Source organism: Hevea brasiliensis, chromosome 5, assembly GCF_030052815.1.
Source record: "Hevea brasiliensis isolate MT/VB/25A 57/8 chromosome 5, ASM3005281v1, whole genome shotgun sequence".
Taxonomy (NCBI): Eukaryota; Viridiplantae; Streptophyta; class Magnoliopsida; order Malpighiales; family Euphorbiaceae; genus Hevea; species Hevea brasiliensis.
This window is the reverse complement of record NC_079497.1, coordinates 99,609,899-99,634,741: the sequence shown is the minus strand read 5'-3', so window position 1 is coordinate 99,634,741 and position 24,843 is coordinate 99,609,899. Positions and strand designations below refer to the sequence as shown.

Sequence of the window (24,843 nt, the reverse complement as noted above, 5' to 3'; positions counted from 1 at the left end):
TTTTTTTTATTCTCACAATTTTTTTTTTTCTAAAGATAGAATATAGTGCCAGTCCATCGGCACCTCCTCCCCTTCACAACTCCACCATGCACTCAATCCTACTCCCAAATATCATTTTCCTTTTAAGTTTTTTATTATTTTTTAAAAATCTTTTTAGTTTTAATTTATTTTAATCGAAAGAAAGTTCAAATTCATCCATGAACTTTTGACTTATGTCTAAATAAGCCCATTTTCAATTTTTATCCTCATTAACCAACAACTTTTTGAATAAATTCAAATATGCACAATTTTTTGTCAAAAAAATAAAACAATAGTTTTTCTAATTAATTTTTATATTTTATGTTAATAACAAAAATAATAATAATAACAGTTTTTAAATAAAAAGTAATAATAATTAAATCAAACAATTAAATAGTTAAATAAATTAGACAAACAGTTAATAAATATAAAAAAAAATAAAAAAATGATTTCAATAGTTATATAAGTATAGAATTAAAATAAACTAAAAATTAAAAAAAAAATCTTAAAAATGAAGAAAGCATTTAAAGAAAAAGGATATTTGGGAGTGAAATTGAGTGGATGGTGGAGCTATTGAGCAGAGGAGATACTAGGTGGACGGACACTCTTACGCAAAAAGAATAAATTATCTTTAAAAAATTGTGAGAATAATAAATAAAAATTAAATGGTAAATTACTACAAGGTCCTTGTAGTTTGTCAAAATTAATTATTTGGTTTTGATTTATTTTAAACGTATTTAAAATGTCTATATATTTTGTAAAATTAAATTCTTTAATCTTTTAATCAAAGAAAACATTAGCAAACTTTTGTTTTAGTTTTGAATATTTATATTTTTTTAGTCCTTATAATTTTAACTATTTATACTATTTGATCCTTATAATTTATTTTTTAGTCTGTCTAACTAAGGCTAAACAGGTTTAATAATGTTTTCTTTGACTAGAATATAATAGAAGGACTAAAGATTTCAATTTTATAAAATAAGTAAAAGTTTTAATTGAGTTAAAAAAAAATAGGGATTAACTAATTAATTTTAATAAAATATAAAAACTTAATAATATTTATTAAAAAAAAAGAAAAATTGGGGTTACTGTTAGTGAAACAGTAACCTAAAGAATCATTTTAATATAATATAATATAATATCTTACGTACCAGGATGAGAGCTAAAGGTCTAGTTTTTGACACCTATTAATGATTGTTTAATTTTTTTTTTTCCTAACTTAATATAGTGACTAAATCTTGACCTTCCATTTGAATTGATCTCAACCGTCCAAGTCATTCTATATAATCATAACATTCTCTAGCTCAAAAACCCTAATTGCACTCCACCTCATCTCATCTCTTTTATCTTCTCCCCACATCGAAAAAGAGGTTCATTTTTTTTTTCTTTTTTTTTTTTTTTTTCTAATATACATAGAAGAAAAGTTCCACCTCATCTCATCTCTTTTATCTTCTCCCCACATCGAAAAAGAGGTTTTTTTTTTTTTTTTTTTTTTTTCTAATATACATAGAAGAAAAGTTAAAGATAAAACCCAAAATTGATTTCGCGTCCTCGTCCCATCTTTTCCTCTTCATTTTTTTTTTCGCTCCAAACAAATTGACATTGATGCTGCCCACCTCAAATTGAGCCTCTCTCACCTATTGACCTATAGTTGAGCTCAACACAGCCTTCACCTCCAACTGTCATCATGTCGAGTATGCCTCCTCCCTTACATGCTCACCATTTGGGTTATTTGGGATTGGGTATTTGGATTTTAATTAATTTGTAATTTTTTATTTTTAATTTGGGATTTGAGAATTTTGGCCATATTGGGTATTATTCTATGTTTTTCTGTAACTGTAATTCTAGATATTATTGTTCTTAAAATGATCTCTATTTTTTGGGGGGGTAATATTTCTTTTTTTTCTTTTTTTGGTTCTTGGTGATATTGAATAAGTTATTGGTTTCCTACAATATTTTAGGTCTTCTTTGAGAATTTTGTAATGTTCCTATATTGAGAATTTGTAATGTTTTTGTGTTATTATTATTTTTTTTTTATTGAGAATTCGTAGGCAACCATTTGGCATTTCTTCTTTTAAAATTGATGAAATCAAATTGAATCAAAATTCTCAGTTCGATTGACTCTATTTAATCTTTAATTTCAGTTCGATTCGGTTTTAAACTGAATGATCTATTACTCACCTCAAATTAAAACACGCTACAACATAACCGATCTTGTTTTTAAGAGAAAATTACTAATTAGTCTCTCTCTTTTAATGAAAATAATTACTTGATTATTCTAGGCAAAAGGCCCTTTTAGGCCCTTGAGAATTGGTTAAATGGTCACTTATGCCTTGATCAATTTTTTGGGCCATTTAACGCCCTAACAACTAATTAAAATATTAGAAAGGCCCAAATCCTTGTTAAATCAGAACAATTAAGCCAAAATGGAGTCATGCGCATGTCACATGGTGGGACGACGTTAACAAGCATTGAATTTAGTTATGGGAAATAAATTCATATCACTTGCCATCCGAACCCTTGTCCATCCCTTTATTTCTCTCAGAATTTGTAAACTTGGAGTATCAAAGGGTAATGGCATTATCTTCTTCTTCAAATCGATCTTTTTCATCTTTGAGGTTGAATTCAAGAATGAGAAGGCAAATGATTGAAAATGTGACCCATGTGATATGTTACTATCGGTTGAATGCTAAGATTTAGACATCATGAAAAGAAACGAACCTGGAAGGATGTTCTATGGATGCGCTTCATGTAGGTAAGAATGTAATATTTATTTGTCTGTGAATATTGTAAGTTATATAGGTCCTCCTTCATTGAATTTTTTTTTTCTGTTATTGATTTAAGAGTGCTGAGAGTAGGGGACTATGGATATTTTGAATGGCTTGATTGTGAGGCACCAAAAGGACTAAGGAATTAATAATTGGCCTTATGAAGGAGAAGAAGATGCTAGAGATTGAAAACATTGAGTTGAGAAAAATGTAGAGGCTGAAGCAATTTTTGATGAGCTGAACAAGTTAGGGAGGAGATAAATAACTTGAAATTGAAGAAAAAGAATGATGAAAGTGAGGCAATAGTGACATATAATAGCAATAGAAACCTTTGTATATTAATGGCAATTTTCATACCATGGGTATTGCTTTTATTTGCACTTGTTGCAAAGTAGGTTAGTTTGGGTATGAATAGGGCCATTTTGTTTGATGGAATAATGTCCTCAGATGGTTTAGGAAAAAGTATTTAAGTGTCTCTTCTGCAAAGTAGAGTGTTGATGTAAGTATTGATGAGGAAATATGTAAACCAAATATGCAATGAATGACAATTTGAGGTATTTAATGAATTGTTGTATTTTGCGCTTAATTTGGATTTTAATTGATTATTAGAAATTTTGATTATTATTGATTAGCAAAAACTTGATTGGTTTTAATAAATTTTTATTGAATTTGATGTATTGTTAAGATTGAAAAATTGACCATTTGCCATTGCTAGCAAAAAGTATACAACAAATTCTTGAATATGGAATAAAATCAACATATGCAACATAAAACATGGAGTTTCATTCAATAACTAAAAACAAAGATGTTTTAATTCCCCTTTACACAAAATATCATTGCAGATTTAAGCAACACAAAATTCCTGCAAGAACTTGTCTTAAGTTACCAGCATATGTTCCAAATGGAACTAAAATGCTCAAAAACAAAAAACCAACAAAAAAATACCATCTGCAATATCCACATACTTTCATCTAAATACCAAAAAACTAAAAGAAGAAATAATTTAACACCCTAAATTCTATTAGCTAAGTACCAAAACACAAATAATACTAATTTCCATTCTTCTTTCCTTTCTTCTTCAAATTCTTGATCTTCTTTTCCCTTTCTTGTTCAACTTGCCTCTTGGTCACATATGGTTGAGCTCCCCATTGAATTCAAGGTCTTGAATATCCAAGATTTGGAGGTGGAAGTCCTACTGATGATTCCTCAAATATGCCAATTTCTCTACCCACTTCAGATAGGAGGCCACCATCAATGCTTGATTTATTTGCACCATCATTGCTTGATGTATTTTCATCATGAAGACTGATTAGAGCAACATTCAGTGATGACTGTAATTTAAAAAATGTAGAAAAAAAAACATACGAGTGTCATTTTAATTTAAAACGATGGAAATAAAATGTTAAATTTCTTCACTAAATATACCTTGTATGTCATATTCCTAGTGTCTTCATTAAAGTATCATTAAATATACCTTGTATGTCATATTCCCAAGGTCTTCATTAAAGTACAAGGAAAATCCTCTACTAAGGTTATCCCTTGGTTTCCTATAACAAGTGCCACCCAAATTTTTTGCAAATTTTTTCATTGTTCACCTTCAAGGTAAATACAATTAGTAATTAGTTTTATTAGATGAACATAATTACAATAAAAATAAACTTGAAAAAAAAATCATAATTGACATACTGAATTTCTAGTATAATAGAGTGGCTATGAAGTGTGAGCAAATTGGTTTGAAGAAGATGTTTGTAAGGGCTGAAGCTGAACTCCATTGACTGGTTGAGTAGCACTTCATACCAAGTTTTTATTGAAAGGTCTTTTGCATTGTAATTTTGTCAATCTTAATTTCTTAACTTGACTAACATAACTAGTTCCATCTTATTGCACAAAGCTTATTGCAGGTATCTCTATTTAGAGTGAAGTTATTGATGGTGTCTATGGTTGCACATGCACATATTCTATTGCATTTTGGTTTCCTTGAAGATTTTTTTCATTATTCTCATGGGTGACACTTTAACCTTTAACCTAGGTTGGATTTTTGGCTTTAAATCTAGCTTACAAGACCTCTTTGTATGCTGTACTTTATTATAAATGTTGCAAGTTACTTTGCAACCATCTCTGCTCATCTTTCCACTCTTTGGTAATTTCCTTGGCTCATTTGCCATTTTCACCCTTTTTTGTTTGGCCTACAAAGTTGTCTCTTATAATGTGTTCATTCAATTGATTCAAATTCTTTACATCTCCAAAACTGCTTCCTTTTGACTAGTTGAATTTAGAATTGATAACTTCTCATGTAAGCATCTTTGTGATACCAAGTTGAAAAATGCCTTGCTGGGTCTTGACCATCATGGAAATATGCACAAATAGCATGAGGGCATGGGATGCCAGTCACGTCCCATATACTACATGTGCACACTTGTTTGCCTAAGAACTGTCACACCCTACCCCTCTGTAAGGCATAACATGATCCCGTAGTATACCTAATGAATTAGCAACTCCGTCTACTGATAACCCATTAAATACACTACAAGGGATTTTAAAAACTTTTCTTACTTCTTTTACAGTGGTGAGCACTATTTACAGGTGTTAAAAACCTTTTGAATCAAGTGATAGAACTAACACATTTGAATTATTTGGAATTTCTGTAAAATTTTGGCAGAGTGCCATCTGTATTTTGGATAAAGCAGTTCTTGTAAAACTCAGAAAAAGCATTTCAATATTTTTCCAAATCTCAACTCCAACATATTTCTCAACACAACATGTTTCTCAACTCAAATCCACAGTGATTTTTCAAAGACTGCGATACAAGAAATATAATACAATTTTTACAAGCCAAAATAACTCATAATTATTTTACAACTTCAAGGTACAATTTGAATTTACAACTGCTCAAAATCAAAAATAATATGTACATACAGTGAACATACATTACAGTACAAAATACAAAATGTGGTATACTTGTTATACCCGAAAATCTTTATTTGGAGGTACTAGCGACCTAGTTCACTCCTGTCTGCTACTACACCGATGACAAAGAATAAAGCTATCATTTGAGACAATGTCTCATGGTGCACAACATTAACCAAATACAACTTTAAATCATAATTCATAAATCATTTAAATGATGGATATGTAAAATCATAGTTAAATTCAAGACAATGAGTGTCAGAAGGAATTTAACACAATATCACAATAAATCTCAGAGATCAAAACATAGTTAGCTTCAAAAGACAGTGAATGTCAATAAGGATTTAACTCCATTTCACAATCTCATAATACAAATCAATAAATCACACACACAGCTTAATCATGTTCCAAAGTTCAATTCGTCCCAAAAGTCAATGGCTAATGAGGTATTCAATTCGTCCCAAAAGTCGATGACTAATGAGGAATAACATAGCTAGCTAGCAAAAATATGAGTACTTATCCAATTCGTCCTCAACAGGCACACACCTCAACACTTGAGCCAGAGAGGGAATTCAATTCGTCCCACTAGACAAGCTAGTGAGGAATACAATCAATATACATGATAGCTGTGGTTTCAAACCATTTCCAATGCTTTTCAATCAATAAGTATCCATCAATATCATTCAAACAATTTCTCACAATTTCAAACCATTTACAGTGCTTTTCAAGCGATAAATATCCATTCAAACACATTTCCATAATTTAAAATAATAATGTACAAATAGTTGTGTTTCAGTACTAAATTAAACTGTCTCTATCGATAATGCTTGATAAGTAATTCACTGAAAGCTATTATTTGCTTAATCACCTAATATATCGACCCTCGATGTGTTCTACGTAAATTAGATTTTAGTGTTACTAATATGTCACTTCGATAGTCTTTTAGGGTTGGTACATGTTACCAATTTCATTTCCTTGTTTAGTGCATTTTATTGCAACTTGCTGGATTCCGGGATACTAGTTTGACCTAGCCAGACGACCTAGTTTCCTCGATTTTCGGGTTTTGATCAAAACTAAAAACTTGTAGATCTATGTCTTATGGAACGCGGGGCAAAATTTCAGGTCATTCTGAGTTATGTAGACCAAGTTATGGTCATTTTACTATTGCTGGTCAAATGGCATCAAATTTGGTTATTTTAGGTCAATTTTGGTCAACTTTGGTTCGGCTAGTTTTTGGACCTGAACTTGTGCAAGCTGTTTGACTTACTTATGGTCATTTCTGGGCTTTGGTGTCTTCATAAGACTTGTAGATATGGGTCTTAACTATTCATGGTTAAAATTTCAGATCAATTGGACCTGTTTTGAGTGAGTTATGGCCTAAACACTAACTGCTGCCCAAATGGTCAGTTTTCAGGCCTCACTTGCACTTAATCCGGATTTGGTCATTTTTCAAGCTATCTTGCAAGCAGAATTTTGGTATGCTTCCTTCATGAAAGTTGGCACATTTTGTGCCTAGTTTCACCTCCAATTGGTCTCATACCAATTGGAGTTACACATTTAGAGTTATAGGCTAAAATGCATATTGTCCTTAATTACATTGCTTAACATCTATCAATTGCACATTTACTTGCTATAAATCCACTTCTCTTACCAATTCTGATTTGGTACATTACCAAAACCATTTATCACTTCATATTAAAGTCACTTTGGGCAGAATACAAATATCCTCAATACACCAAATGGAACTCTAATTCACAAAGTCCAAATAAAACAATATATATACACATAACCACTCCTAATTATACATACAATTTCCACAACCAATTTACATACATATTCATCAATCCTCAATATCACAAGTCATCCAATATCTTCATGAATTCAAACATTCATCAAGGAGTCTCAAGGCTGCCGAAATGCTCCCCATTGCCAAAGTTTCCCATGATTCGTTAACTTCAATTTCAAATGCACAATCACCACATATACATGGAAATAACTTACTAGGACATTAAATCACCCTACTCAACATAAATTCTCATCAAATATATGTATGAATATTTCATTAAATATACAACTCCATGGCTGTCCAAACTGGATATATCAATAACTCCTCAAAACTTTAAAATTTTCTTCATAAATCAAACACCCATACATGTTTACAAACTTTAACAAAGCAATATTCAAAAACACAAACTTACCTATTGTTGGGACTTGTTAAATCTTCACTAAACTTCCTTGATTTTGCTATCAAACTGTTCGTTGTGATGTGAGGATAATCTTTAATGAAGAAACCTAGATGTTTAGAGGTGAAATGGAGGAAAGGATGAAGCTTGAAGCAAAACGGCTATGGTGGTTCTCAAGTTTTCCATTTCGGCATGGATGAAGGAATTGGAGAATATGAAGTTGCAGATTGTGTAATGGGTTTACACCTGCCCATTTAGTGTTTAGTTTATTCCATAGTGGTCCACTTACACAAATTAAATCATATTATATGTTTAACTTTCATTTATCCCACATTAAACCCATAATTTTTGCTATTTACTTTATGTACCACCAATTTAATTTTTCATTATTTTTTTCAAGTGTAATATTATTTATTTTTAATGGACATTTAGGTCAAAGGACAATTCGGGATGTCAAATGACCACAATGCCCCTGTTTAGATTATATTTCTGATTTTTCGGTAACACCGGGTTTTGTCCGTTTTTCGATTTCTCACTTTTCTTTGTACTAATTAATTAATTTTTCTTTGATATTTCTAATGATATTTATACTTCAATAGGGGTCTCTTTAAGTCCTAAAAATATTTTCCGTGGTTCCTCAGCCTAGGGCTAGTCAACGGTCCACGCCGTGACTTCCTGATGGCCACCCATCGCTAGGGTTCTCGCCGCTTAACTTGGTTACCTTTCTTTGCTATTATTTTTCCTTTATTTTTCTTGTATTTTCTTTTCTTGTATTTCATTATTTTATGTCTCCTCACTCATAAGTGTAGTTCTAGGCATCCTAGCTGTCCGACAACACCGGTCATCTGAGCAAGAGAACGCACTACCAACATAGGGTGTTACAATTCTCCCCCTTAAAATAAAATTGCCTCAAATTTTTACCGGCATTAGTCTCTGAATAGCCAGGTGCTGTCTCCTCATATCCTCTTCACGTTCCCAAGTAGCTTCCTGGCCTGAATGATGGTTCCACAGCACTTTAACCAGGTGTATCTGTTTGTTCCTCAGCTGCTTCACCTCATAAGCCATAATTTTTATGGGTTCTTTCTCATATGAGAGGTCTGGATTTACCTCAATCTCTTCAATGGATAGTACATGAGATGGGTCTGATCTGTACCTCCTTAACATGGACACATGGAAGACACTGTGTATCCTTGCTAGCTCTGGAGGTAATGCCAATCGATATGGCAAAGGACCCACTCTTTCCAGAACCTCATATGGTCAGATGAAACGAGGACTCAGTTTCCCCTTTATGCCAAATCTCATAATCCTCTTCCAAGGAGAAACTTTGAGGAATACCTTATCACCCACTGCATATTCAATATCTCTTCTTTTCAAATCAACATAGGACTTCTGATGGTCTGATGCAGCCTTGAGTCTATCTCTAATCAATCTGATCTTTTCCTCTGTCTGCTAAACAATTTATGGCCTAATCATCTTCCTTTCACCTACTGCATCCCAACATAAGGGAGTTCTGCACTTTCTGCCATACAAAGCTTCATATGGAGGCATCCCAATGCTTGATTGGTAGCTGTTGTTATAAGCAAACTCAATCAAAGGCAAGTGTGTATCCCAACTACCTTCAAACTCAATCACACAAGCCCGTAGTATATCCTCCAATATCTGAATAACCCTTTCAGATCGCCATCCGTCTGCGTGGGTGGAATCTTTGTCTTTGAAGTTCAATCTAGTTCCTAGGGCTTTCTCAAGACTACCCTAATCTAGAAGTGAACCTAGGATCTCTGCCGATACAATTGATCTGGCACTCCATGCAATTTTACAATCTTATATATGTACAATCCGCCAATCTTTCCGTGCTATAGTCCATCCGAATCGCAAAAAGTGAGCAGACTTGGTCAATCATCAACTATAACCCATACCGCATCATGACTACTATGTGTCCTTGGAAGTCTGTAACAAAATCCATAGTTATTCGTTCCCATTTCCACTGCATCGACAAAGGATGTAACAAACTAGTGGAACTTGATGTTACGCTTTACTTGCGACAAGTTAGGCATTTGGAAACAAACTCGGCTATATTCCTCTTCATGCCCATCCACCAAGAATGCTCTTTCACCCTCTGTACATTTTAGTTCCACCAGTGGTGCATAGCAAATGGAGACTCATGTGCTTCCTTCATAATGATCTGTCTCAATTCAAAGATCATTAGGAACGCACATTACGCTTCGATGTAGCAATAAACCATCATCTCTCACAGAGAATTCGGGTTTCTTGCCTGCTGACTTCTTTCAAGAGCCGATATTTTTCATCACTCTGAGCACCATTACGATATGATCAATCAACACCGGCCGTACATGCCATGCAACTACCGTCTGTCCCTCATCATCAATCTCTAAACCGCATCTTTGTGCTTTCAATTCATATACCATGGACAAAGGAGAAACTCTGAGACTTGCCATAGTCTTGCGACTTAAGGCGTCAGCCACCACATTTGCTTTCCCTGGCTGATAGTCTATTAAGCAATCATAATCTTTGATGAGTTCTAACCATCTCCTCTGCCTCAAATTTAATTCCTTCTGGGTGCCTAAGTACTTCAAGCTCTTGTGATCTGTGTAAATGTAGCATTTCTCCCCATACAAATAGTGTCTCCAGATCTTCAGAGCAAAAACAATAGCTACTAGCTCCAGATCATGTGTTGGGTAGTTCCTCTCATGCGGTTTCAGCTAGCATGATGCATAAGCAATGACATTCCGATCTTGCATCAGTACACAGCCTAACCCATTGTGAGAAGCATCACTATAAACTGTGTATTCTTTACCTAGAGTAGGTAAAGTGAGGACTGGAGCTTCAGTTAAACACCTCTTCAACTCATCAAAACTTTGCTGGCATTTATCAGTCCATTGAAATTTTACATCTTTCCGAAGCAGTTTGGTCAGTGGAGAAGATAACATAGAGAACCCCTTCACAAACCGACGGTAATATCCAGCTAAACCCAGAAAACTACGAACTTCTGTGATGTTCCTGGGTGGTTTCCAATTAAGGATAGCTTATACCTTGCTGGAATCTACCTTGATCCCTTCAGCTGACACAACATGTCCCAAAAAGGAGATTTCTTTCAGCCAAAATTCACACTTCGACAATTTGGCGTATAGTTGTTTCTCCCTTAAAGTCTGCAGTACAATCCGCAGATGTCTGTCATGCTCCTCTGCATTCCTTGAATATATCAAAATGTCATCAATAAACACCACCACAAATTAATCAAGATATGGTCTGAAGATAGTGTTCATCAGATCCATAAAAGCAGCTGGAGCATTTGTTAACCCGAATGGCATTACTAGAAACTCATAGTGGCCATACCGAGTTAAAGCGCTTTTGGAATACTCTGCTCTTGCACCTTCAACTGATAATAACCAGATCGCAAATCAATTTTGGAGAATACAGCTGCACCCTTCAACTGATCAAACAGATCATCAATGCCAGGCAATGGATATCTGTTCTTTATTGTCACCTTATTCAACTACCGATAATCTATACATAAGCGGAGAGTACCATCCTTCTTCTTAACAAACAACACTGGTGCTCCCCAAGGTGACACACTAGGGCGGATGAAGCCCTTTTCAAGTAGTTCTTGCAATTGTATCTTCAACTCCTTCAACTCTGCTGGTGCCATTCTATATGGCGTTATGGAGATTGGTTCCACACCAGGCATAACATTAATTTAAAACTGCACTTCTCTTTCCGGAGGTAATCCTGGCAATTCATCAGGAAACACATCTGGAAAGTCATGTACTCTAGGGATGTCATTCAATCTTTGGACTCCCCACTTGGGTGTCTACCACATGTGCCAAGTAGGCTTCACACCCCTTTCTGATCATTTTTCTGGCTAGTGCAGCCGAAATGATGTTTGATGGTAATAACTGCCTTTCCCCATGTATTACCACATCACTGTACTGAGGAAGGCCAAAAGTGACTATCTTCAGCCTACAGTCAATCATGGCATGATGCCTAGCTAACCAATCCATGCCCAAGATGATATCATAATCTCTGAAGGGCATTTCAATGAAATCAGACAGAAAAGTGTGTCCTTGGATCACCAAAGGACAATCTCTATACATTCTATTAACCCTGACTTCCTGTCCTAGTGGACTTGTTACTAGCACCTCAAAGTCCATTTTTGTACATGGAACAGCAATGCAATCAATGATGCTAGCACTCACATAAGAATGGGTAGAACCCGGATCAAATAACACAAATACATCTTGATTAAAAGTTGAGAAGGTACCAGCCACAACATCAGATGTCTCTGCCTCTTCCCTCTGTCTCATTGCATAGATTCTGACTGGAGCACTGTCTTGCTCTGAATGTTTCACTGTGCCTTGGCTGCCTGCTGGGCTACCTCTACCCCTGCCTCTACCTCTGCTGGGTGGTTGTGAACTTCTAGTGACAGGGCTCTGAACTAACCCTTCTGCAGTAGTAGGAGGCGGTCCAACCCTGCGACTACTGGTGCAGTCCTTGGCAAAGTGTCCTGTACCTCCACAGTTATAACAGGCTCCAATAGCCTTGTAGCACATCCCACCATGATTTCTTCCACAAGTTTCACATTGGCGGGGAGGATAGGAACCTCTGGTACTCTGCTGACTAGATAGGGGAGGCTTCTGTCCTGAATATCTTCCCCTACCAGATTTCTTACCACCTCTGCTGTGTCCCCCATGATTCTTCCTCTTTCCAGTAGGACCACTGGAACTCTGTTCTACTAATTTTCCCTCTTTCTCTGTCTTCTCTGATTTCTTTTTCTCAGGAGCAGCTTCAAAGTCAATTCTTTCCAGCTCTAGGGCTTGAGAAACAAGTTCAGAGAAGTTAGTGTGTTTGAATCTGACTACTTGTAATCTGATACTGGGCTTCAAGCCAGTTTCAAACCTCTTGCATCTCTCCATGCTGGTAGAAAGTAAACTTACTGCATAATGGCTCAGGTGGGAAAATTCTCTTTCATACTCAGCCACTGATCTGCCCCTCTGTTTTGACTTAGGAATTCTTGTAGCTTCTGGTCTACATAAGCATCAGGGACATATTTTTGTCTGAATTCCCTGAGAAAGTCATTCCATGTTAGCACTGCAGGTTCTACCAGACTGTGGGGAATGGTTTTCCACCAGTCATAAGCATCCCCACAAGCAAAGATCCGAGTATTCAAATCAGCTCCTCCATGCAATGCAATTTCTTGAATACCCTATCCATCCTCTCTAACCATTGTTCACTTCTAGAGGATCTCTGTCCCTTTAAACTCTGAGCCCCATACTTCATCAATTTGTCATCTTGCCTAGTAGGAGATTGTGGTTGTACCATGGTGTTTGTATTGGGACTTGAGTAGGCACATTACCGACCATTTGTTAGAACATTGCGACCATCTGGCGAGCGAGCAGAAAGCTGCGCAGATGCTGCGGTGGTGTTCTTTGAACCACTGACATTGTGTAGGCCTGGGACATCCCCTTGCACCTCAGCCTCAATAGATTGATCGACTGAACGATCACCCTCTTCCATAGTCAATGCGAGGATTTTAGATCTCCTGAACAAATAACACAAGGAGATTTCCTCCCGTTAGTGCATATTTATAATGTAATGTACTGTATGTATCAAACAATGATGTTGAGCAGTTGTACTATGAAGAAAGAATATTCAAATAATAGGTGAAAACAGAATTTAAAAACTAGCTCTGATACCACTAAAACATTTCACACCCTACCCCTCTGTAAGGCATAACATGATCTCGTAGTATACCTAATGAATTACCAACTCCGTCTACTGATAACCCATTAAATACACTACAAGTGATTTTAAAAACTTTTCTTACTTCTTTTACAGTGGTGAGCACTATTTACAGGTGTTAAAAACCTTTTTGAACTGAAGTGATAAAACTAACACATTTGAATTATTTGGAATTTCTATAAAAATTTTGGCAGAGTGCCATCTGTATTTTGGATAAAACAGTTCTTCAGAAAACCTGTAAAAAGCACTTCAATATTTTTCCAAATCTCAACTCCAACATATTTCTCAACACAACATGTTTCTCAACTCAAATCCACAGTGATTTTTCAAAGACTGCGATACAAGAAATATAATACAATTTTTACAAGCTAAAATAACTCATAATTATTTTACAACTTCAAGGTACAATTTGAATTTACAACTGCTCAAAATCAAAAACAATATGTACATACAGTGAACATACATTACAGTATAAAATACAAAATGTGGTATACTTGTTATACCCGAAAATCTTTCGTTGGAGGTACTAGCAGCCTAGCTTGCTGCCCTGTCTGTCTGTCTACCTACGACAGCAATAAAAAGCTATCGCTGAGACAATGTCTCAGTGGTGCACAACATTAACCAAATACAACTTTAAATCACAATTCATAAATCATTTAAATGATGGATATGTAAAATCATAGTTAAATTAAAGACAATGAGTGTCAGAAGGAATTTAACACAATATCACAATAAATCTCAGAGATCAAAACATAGTTAGCTTCAAAAGATAGTGAATGTCAATAAGGATTTAACTCCATTTCACAATCTCATAATACAAATCAATAGATCACACACACAGCTTAATCATGTTCCAAAGTTCAATTCGTCCCAAAAGTCAATGGCTAATGAGGTATTCAATTCGTCCCAAAAGTCGATGACTAATGAGGAATAACATAGCTAGGTAGCAAAAATATGAGTACTCATCCAATTCATCATCAACAGGCACACACCTCAACACTTCAGCCAGAGAGGGAATTCAATTCGTCCCACTAGACAAGCTAGTGAGGAATACAATCAATATACATGATAGCTGTGGTTTCAAACCATTTCCAATGCTTTTCAATTAATAAGTATCCATCAATATCATTCAAACAATTTCTCACAATTTCAAACCATTTACAGTGCTTTTCAAGCGATAAATATCCATTCAAACATATTTCCACAATTTAAAATAATAATGTACAAATAGTCATAATTCATTTCAATTGAAAAATTCAAAAGAAATAGTTGTTGTGCACAAACCTCTGATAACTATCTCCTGGTCTGGACTCAGTGTTTCCTTCCCTTTTCCTGAGTCTTTACTAACTGAGAAACACAATTTGAAGTTTTTCAGTACTAAATTAAACTGTCTCTATCGATAATGCTTGATAAGTAATTCACTGAAAGCTATTATTTGCTTAATCACCTAATATATCGACCCTCGATGCATTCTAGATAAATTAGATTTTAGTGTTAATAATATGTCACATTCGATAGTCTTTTAGGGTTGGTACATGTTACTAATTTCATTTCCTTGTTTAGTGCATTTTATTGCAACTTGCTAGATTCTGGGATACTTGTTTGACCTAGCCGGACGACCTAGTTCCCTCAGTTTTTGGGTTTTGATCAAAACTATAAACTTGCAGATCTATGTTTTATAGAACGCGGGGCAAAATTTCAGGTCATTCTGAGTTATGTAGACCAGGTTATGGTCATTTTACTATTGCTGGTCAAATGGCATCAAATTTGGTCATTTTAGGTCAATTTTGGTCAACTTTGGTTCGGCCAGTTTTTGGACCCAAACTTGTGAAAGCTGTTTGATTTGCTTATGGTCATTTATGAGCTTTGGTGTCTTCATAAGACTTGTAGATATGGGTCTTATCTATTCATGGTTAAAATTTCAGGTCAATTGGACCTGTTTTGAGTGAGTTATGGCCTAAAAACTAACTGCTGCCCAAATGGTCAGTTTTCAGGCCTCACTTACACTTAATTCGGATTTGGTCATTTTTCAAGCTACCTTGCAAGCAGAATTTTGGTATGCTTCCTTCATGAAAGTTGGCACATTTTGTGCCTAGTTTCACCTCCAATTGGTCTCATAGCAATTGGAGTTACACATTTAGAGTTATAGGCTAAAATGCATACTGTTCTTAATTAAATTGCTTAACATCTATCAATTGCACATTTACTTGCTATAAATCCACTTCTCTTACCAATTCTGATTTGGTACATTACCAAAACCATTTATCACTTCATATTAAAGTCACTTTGGGCAGAATACAAATATTCTCAGTACACCAAATGGAACTCTAATTCACAAAGTCCAAATAAAACAATATATATACACATAACCACTCCTAATTATACATACAATTTCCACAACCAATTTACATACAAATTCATCAATCCTCAATATCACAATTCATCCAATATCTTCATGAATTCAAACATTCATCAAGGAGTCTCAAGGCTGCCGAAATGCTCCCCATTGCCAAAGTTTCCCATGATTCGTCAACTTCAATTTCAAATGCACAATCACCACATATACATGGAAATAACTTACTAGGACATTAAATCACCCTACTCAACATAAATTCTCATCAAATATATGTATGAATATTTCATTAAATATACAACTCCATGGCTGTCCAAACTGAATATATCAATAACTCCTCAAAACTTTAAAATTTTCTTCACAAATCAAACACCCATACATGCTTACAAACTTTAACAAAGCAATATTCAAAAATACAAACTTACCTATTATTGGGACTTGTTAAATCTTCACTAAACTTCCTTGATTTTGCTATCAAACTGTTCGTTGTGATGTGGGGATAATCTTTAATGAAGAAACCTAGATGTTTAGAGGTGAAATGGAGGAGAGGATGAAGCTTGAAGCAAAACGGCTATGGTGGTTCTCAAGTTTTCCATTTCGGCATGGATGAAGGAATTGGAGAAGATGAAGTTGCAGATTGTGTAATGGGTTTACACCTGCCCATTTATTGTTTAGTTTATTCCATAGTGGTCCACTTACACAAATTAAATTATATTATATGTTTAACTTTCATTTATCCCACATTAAACCCATAATTTTTGCTATTTACTTTATGTACCACCAATTTAATTTTTCATTATTTTTTCCAAGTGTAATATTATTTATTTTTAATGGACATTTAGGTCAAAGGACAATTTGGGATGTCAAATGACCACAATGCCCCTGTTTGGGTTACATTCCCGATTTTTCGGTAACACCGGGTTTTGTCCGTTTTTCGATTTCTCACTTTTCTTTGTACTAATTAATTAATTTTTCTTTGATATTTCTAATGATATTTATACTTCAATAGGGGTCTCTTTATGTCCTAAAAATATTTTCCATGGTTCCCCGCAGTCCAGGGCTAGTCAACGGTCCACGCCGTGACTTCCCGGTGCGGTCACCCATCGCTAGGGTTCTCGGCTCGCTTAACTTGGTTACCTTTCTTTGCTATTATTTTTCCTTTGTTTTTCTTGTATTTTATTTTCTTGAATTTCATTATTTTATGTCTCCTCACTCATAACGTAGTGTAGTTCTAGGCATCCTAGCTGTCCGGACAACACTGGTCATCGGAGCAGTAGAACGCACTACCGAACATTGGGGTGTTACAAGAACACCATCTGTCTGTATTCTCCTTAACTGATTTCATACCCATTATCCCCATTGAACATCACAACACATTGACTGGAAGTTTACAAATGCTCTTAATACTTCTTCATGCTTTATGGACTCCACTGATTTGTCCATTTACTGATAGATCTCCTATTATCCACTATCCTATTGATTACTTACACCCTTAATGCTTAAGCATTGTGATTATAGGCTTATCTCTGGCTTCTCTTATCTGTGAGTTGACAGTTTTAGGCACATTGTTATCTACCAAATCACTCTTACATCTATTGCTTTAATTGTTAGTAGTATGCCCTAGAGCAATGCCTTTGTGTTGTGTATTGTAAATAATTGTTCCCTTTAATGGCAAATGATTAATTTCTCTTACATTTGAATTATTTCAATAGTATAGAGAAATTTCCTTTAATGACTTGTTAGATATTTTATTATTAAGTAATTAAGAATATGAGTGACAGAACATCCTAGCATAAGCATTATAAATTCGGTTCACAATCAAGGATATCTCATTGGGCATGATTTATCCGGATAGATTGTCACCTATGTTTGTTTCTATGATTAGTATAAGATACTAATGGGACGGAATGGTGAGTCTCATACTATATAACAAATATGGTGGGTACTTATAAGATAAGTAAGCCGAATTAGTGACATAGATGACTTGTACATGGAGTTTACTCTTGTCAATACAAAGTCATCTAGATCATAATAGTGCATATAATCCTTTAACCTGAGATAACACAATTATCTTATATATAGGAGGTTTGAGTTTGATACTACTTTCATACTTATACTGTGTATGGGTATATGAGCATGTGTTAGCTTTGACTAATTATATATGGAGATAAGTGTTAGTTAAGATGGGATCCATTACCCTAAGTAAATAAGGATAAAATCCTATGTCCATTTAATTATTCTTGATGAATTCAAGTTTCTAGTAAGGATCGATAAACTTAGTTAGAAAAGAGTTTCTAATAGGAAAGTCTTATTAATCAAGAATTAGAATTAAAAGAAGGACATATGATTCTAAGCATAAGAGTTTGACATGAGATCATGACTCTAGTTAGAATCGAGATTTTGTAATGGAGAGATTTTAGTGCATGGTACGTATGATCAAGGTTCATGAATTGGGGAATTAATTCAGAACTAATTAGGTAGTCATAGTACATTATGCTAGACGTCAACTATGACTTATGAGAATTCAAATGAAAAGGGAACTTCATTTGAGTTTGGAATAGTTCCAATAATATTAAGGAGTTAATATTATTCTCATTGCCAATTAGTAATAAACCTAGTAAGTCACACACATAAGAGCTACTTGATAAAAGCGAGAATTAATCTAATTAAATAATTAAATGGTTTTCAAAGTCCCTAACATGACTTGAAACTAAATTTATTTATAGAAGTATTCAAGTTAATATTTAAAGTGTCAAATATAAAGTTAATTAAATTTGGCATAAAGAAAGAAATCAAATTTTGATAAGTTTGACTTTTCAAAGTTTGACTAATTTGACTTGTCAAACGTTGACTTGGTCAAATGCTTACATGGACTAAGTTAGACTTGGTAAAAAATGTGAGGAATTATTTAATTAATTAATGGTTAATTAATTAAATTAAGTAGTATTTAGAATACCAATTAATCAAATTTAATTTTCTTAATTAAAGATTAAGCATGACATGTGGACCAATCAAAAGTTGAAAACTCATTTAATTCTCCCTATTCTCATGGCTTCCGAAATTAGGGTTCCCAATTATTCATGATATGCCTTTAATTTCATGAAATTCTAACTTAGTTTAACATGCAAATCATGCTTAAAGAAGAAGGGAAGTATAGATAGTGCACTAACCTTGATAGACCACTTCTTTGACTTGCTAAACTTTAAACTTTTATTCAATTCTTGGCTGCCAATTGATACACTTGCATTATATAGATGTTTTTAAGAATATTTGTATAATACTTCATAGCATTTAGAATGGCAATCTCATGCATAGTTATTGATTTCAATAACTTTTGTAAATTCCTGTGTCAGGCTCTAAATTCCATGTTTCTGCAGTATTTCAGGTGTTTTGATGAAATCCCAGAGCATAGAAGTGCGAAGGGAAGCTTGGAGAGATCAAAAGACTGAGCATTGCTGCTGATACAAAGTACACAGGCCGTGCAAGAATAGCCATGGACCCGTGTAAGATTCTGCCAGAAGAAATTCAGAAGAGTTGAGGAAAAAGCAAAGTACACGGGTCGTGTGCCTCGACCCGTGTAATATCCTTGGACCCATGTAAGTCTCTGTTTGGCTAGGCTTGAAGAACTTCTAGAAGAACAAAAGTACACGGGCCATGCACTTAGACCAGTGTAACCTCCTGTGACCCGTGTAACCTTCTGTGCCAATGCAAGACAGACCCGTTCAGCTCCAGCAAGTTGCACGACCCTGGGCCGTGTAGTGATACACGGGCTGTGTATCTATCGGCAATCAGTTTTCCTAATTTCACTCCAGTTGCAGTTTTTGATAGGGAACAAGACTCCTAACACCTCAAGGACTCTAAAAAAAACCTAACCCTAAGACATTCAAAAAAGCGAGGAGCGGCAGAAATAGAGAGGACAGAAAAAAAACACATAGCAAAAAACAGAGAGAAACAATAGAAAAGAGGTAGAAACAGCAGAAAGAGATCCAAGGTCTGAGGAGATAGAGATCCAGACACAACAGTTCATTACTTTCTCATAGCTGTTTAGAAGAGCAGGACATCAGTATCAAAGAGGAGCCTTTAGTCAAAGTTCCAAAAGATCAAATCTGTAGATCCTTTTTGGTTCCCTTGTTCTATTTCTTCTAGAGAATTTCTTTTTACTGTCTTTACATTTTTTTTTATCATGATCTTTGCTGAACTCACCATGAGTGAGTAGTTTTCATATTCTGGAATTGGGAGAGTAACTTTGTAAACATTATTATGGATAAACATTAAGTTTTGTTTATTGGATTCGAGAATTGTTTCTTGATTTAATTTCTTGTGAATTTAATGCATGCTATGTGTTGGTACCCACTTAGTATTGATTATAGACATTAATTGAAGGACTGAAAGGTGAAGATTAATATTAAAAAATCAAGATTTTGAACCTAGAAATTCTGACCTAAACATAGGCTGATTACCTTTGTGGAATTTCAAAATTGGTCAAAGACCTTAAAGGGTTTTAATTAATTTGATCGCTACGAAAGTCGGGTTTAAGTTAATTAAAATACACCCTAGGTGCCTTGAGAGAGGACTTAGGATACCTTAGGATTACTTTCCATCAAGGCAAAAGATTCTTAATCCAGTAAATAAACAAGATAACATCCATAGTAAGATTTAAGTGTGAAATATTAATTCCAAAATTGTTTTAAAATAGATTATTTCATTTTAAGATTATCATTCTAGTGTTTAAAATAAACAACTTTCATTCCCTCATTATTCGATAGCCTAAACAATCAAAATTATTGTGTAGTTTGGTAGTTACTAATTAAATTCCTCGTGGGACGATACTCTACTTACTACTCCATTACTTGTTTGCGATCCGTGCACTTATGGGGTTGCAAAACTAGCAAATAAGTTTTTGGCGCCATTGCTGGGGAATTTAATTTTAGTAATATTAAGTGATAAGTAATTTGGCTGATTTAAGCATTTTCATTTATTGTTTAATTTTGTTTAAATTGTTTCATTCTCTTATTCTTTCTCTGGTTATCGTTTTGGTATATGACCAGAACAAGGCCAGAGGAAGAAATCGTTGATTTGGATCCAGAGATAGACAGAACCCTAAGAACTATCAGGAGAGAGAGAAAGCGTGAAGGACAAGATCAAAGAGATCTAGAAATTCCAAATATGACTGACAATAACAACAACAGGCCGAGACTCCTAAAGGATTACGGAGCTCCCTTTATACAAGGATTTCAACATAGGGTTACAAGACCCACAGTGGAAGCCAACAATTTTGAATTAAAACCGGCATGGCTCCAGATGATCCAACAAACTCAGTTTGGAGGATCACCAACAGAAGATCCGCACTATCACCTCCAGTGCTTTCTTGCCCTTTGTGACACATTCAAGATGAATGGAGTTTCTGATCAAGCTATAAGACTCAGAGCATATCCATTCTCCCTTCGAGATAGAGCAAGGAATGGTTACTCTCTCAACCGGCTGGAACATTCACCACTTGAGAGGACCTCTTTTAAACTTTTCTAGCAAAATATTTCCTACCTTCAAAGACTGCGAGGTTGAGAATTAAGCTCAACACTTTTAGGTAAAGGGAAGGTGAATCACTCTATGTTGCATGGGAGAGATATAAGGACCTACAGAGAGAATGCCCACACCATGGCATAAAAGATTGGCTCCTGGTTCAGAACTTCTATAATGGGCTACTGCCCTCTTCAAGGAGCACTGTAGATTCAGCAGCAGAAGGTGACCCAATGGAGAAAACAATGAATCAAGCACTTGAACTTCTGGAGAGGGTCGCATATCACAACTACGAGTGGTCAAATGGAAGGGGAAATGCAAGGAGAATAGCAGGGATCCTAGAAGTGGATGCCCTAAGCATGATAAATGCTCAATTTCACCAGCTTACAAGGAGGCTTGATAAAATGCAAGCTAATGCTATAGGGATGAACTGTCAACATAAGGACATCTATGGAGGAGGATACATGGGTTTAGAATATAACAGCTTCAATGAACCTCCCACAGAATAGATGAACTATGTGAATAATGGAGGAAACTTCAACTAGAGGTAGCTCAACAATCCATATTCAAACACTTACAACCCTGGATGGAGGAACCACCTAAATTTCTCATGGTCCAATTAGCAGAATCAGCCAATAAATAAATAGCAAGGGTATAGACCCTCAGCACCCCTTGGATTTTAGAATAGGGGACAAAACCCTATACAGCCACTACCCCCTTATAGCCAATAGCCTGAATCAAGGTCAACTATGGAATCCATGATGGAAAGCTTCCTAGTAACCCAGCAACAACAGAATGAAATGATCAAATAGCTGACTTCCAGAATGGACCAACTTGCCACACACAACAAGATGCATGAGAATCAAATTGCTCAACAGGCAAGCTCTTTAAGTAAGGCTGCTGGTAAACTGCCTAGTCAACCAGAAATGAACCCAAGAGAGCACTGTAAGGCAGTTACATTGAGGAGTAGAAGGATTTTAGAACAGTCAGAGGAAGAACCAATTAAGAAAACCTCTGATAAATCTAAAAACCAGGCAGAGGAGAAAAAGGAAGAAGCTAAGGAGAAGCAAGAGGAGGAAGCAAGGAAGAAAAAGAAGCTACCAGAACCATATCAGCCTCCTCTACCCTTTCCTCAGAGATTCCAGAAAGCCAGATTAGATAAGCAGTTTGGAAAGTTTCTAGAAGTCTTGTAGAAACTTTATATAAACATTCCTTTTACAGAAGCACTCTCTCAAATGCCATCCTATGCCAAGTTTCTCAAAGACATTTTATCAGAGAAGAGAAGGCTGAAGGACTATGAGACTGTCGCTCTTACAGAGGAATGCAGTGTCATATTGCAGAACAAGTTGCCATAAAAGCTCAAGGATCTAGGAAGCTTCTCCATAACTTGCCTTATCGGTAACATGAATATTGACAAAGCCCTCTATGATCTAGGTGCAAGTGTGAGTCTGATGCCTTTGTCAATATGTAAGAAACTTGATGTGGGGGTACTTAAGGCTACAATAATTTCGTTACAACTAGCTGATTGATTTGTGAAATAACCTGTGGGCATTCTAGAAAACATCCCTATCAAGGTGGGAAAATTCTTTATCCCAGTTGATTTTGTTGTATTGGAAATGGAGGAGGACATCCAGATCCCCATAATATTGGGAAGACCTTTTCTAGCAACTACTAAAGCTGTTATAGACATCAAGAATGGGCTGTTAACTCTCAAGGTAAGAGAGGAAGAAGTGGAGTTCAACCTGTTCAATGCAATGAAGCACAAGATTGAACCTGATGAATGCTTCAAGGTCGATGTGATTGATAAGCAAGTTGAAGAGGAATTCATTAAAGCACACCCTTAAGACCCTCTAGGAGCATCCATCGTGCACAGCCTTATAGCAGAGAAGGAGAACACGGAGATTGCAGCTTATGTGCAATCCTTGATAGCTAGTCCATCCCCACTATTGGCTCAAGTTTTTGCTATAGAAGAGTTAAAGGAAGAACAGCCCAAGGGTAAGCTCCAGGAAAACACCAAATAGGTATAACTGAAACCTCTTCCCTCTACCCTAAGGTATGCATTCCTGGACTCAAATTCTGAATATCCAATGATTATCAATGCTAGCCTATCTGAGACAGAAGAGGAAAAATTACTAAGGGTGCTTAGGACTCATAGCAAGAGCATAGGGTATAAAATTGAAGACCTGAAGGGGATTCATCCTTCTATTTGCATGCATAGGATATCTATAGAAGAAAACAACAAACCCACTATTGAACATCAAAGAAGACTTAACCCAAACATGAAAGAAGTGGTAAAAAAAGAAATTTTGAAACTATTAGATGCAGGTATTATATACCTGATCTCTGATAGTAAATGGGTTAGTCCAGTTCATGTGGTACCTAAGAAGGGTGGGACAACTGTTATTCAAAATGCAAATGATGAATTAATCCCTACTAGGGTAGTCGCTGGTTGGTGCATGTGCATAGACTATAGGAAATTGAATAGTGCCACTAGAAAGGACCATTTTCCTCTTCCTTTCATTGACCAAATGTTAGAAAGATTGGCAAAGCATTCCCACTTCTGCTATCTAGATAGGTATTTGGGATTTTTCCAAATTCTCATTCACCCAGAAGACCAAGAAAAGACCACATTCACATGCCCTTATGGAACATTTGCATATAGAAGGATGCCCTTTGGTCTTAGTAATGCCCCTGCCACTTTTCAAAGATGCATGATGGCTATTTTTTCTGATTATATTGAAAATATCATGGAAGTTTTTATGGATGATTTTTCTATCTATGGAATTACTTTTGATGATTGCCTGGCTAATTTATCTAAGGTGTTGCAAAGATGTGAAGAATCAAACGTGGTCCTAAATTGGGAAAAATGCCACTTCATGGTAAGGGAAGGTATAGTTCTGGGATATTTGATATCAGAAAGAGGAATTGAGGTTGATAAGCCAAAAATTGAGATCATTGAAAACATGCCACCATTAACATCAATCAAGGGAGTGCGAAGCTTTTTGGGACATACAGGGTTTTATAGAAGATTCATTAAAGATTTTTCTAAAATAGCTAAGCCACTTACTAACCTGTTAAGTCAAGATGTTCCCTTTGATTTTGATGAAAATTGCCTTGTCTCTTTTAACAGGATCAAAGAAGCCCTGATCTCAGCACCAATAATGCAGCCACCAGATTGGGAGCTACCATTTGAGGTGATGTGCAATGCGAGTGACTTTGCAGTTGGAGTAGTGCTCGGGAAAAGAAAAGATAAAAAGCTCCATGCCATTTATTATGCTAGCAAGACACTCGATGACACGCAAATCAATTATGCCACCACAGAGAAGGAATTTCTAGCAGT

General features: G+C 35.5%; 1 protein-coding gene and 1 non-coding gene across 2 annotated transcripts; one reads left to right on the top strand and one right to left on the bottom strand.

Annotated features, from left to right (window-relative positions):
* Window positions 1-21,541: 21,541 nt before the first annotated feature.
* On the bottom strand, window positions 21,542-21,648 carry LOC131180498 (small nucleolar RNA R71). The gene has a single exon (XR_009149265.1). It is a non-coding gene; the product is annotated as a small nucleolar RNA R71 (small nucleolar RNA).
* A 1,258-nt stretch (window positions 21,649-22,906) lies between these two features.
* On the top strand, window positions 22,907-23,347 carry LOC131180129 (uncharacterized). The gene is made up of 2 exons (XM_058147745.1): window positions 22,907-22,990; window positions 23,078-23,347. Exons 1-2 carry the CDS (start codon window positions 22,907-22,909, stop codon window positions 23,345-23,347), a joined length of 354 nt encoding a protein of 117 aa, XP_058003728.1.
* Window positions 23,348-24,843: the final 1,496 nt, after the last annotated feature.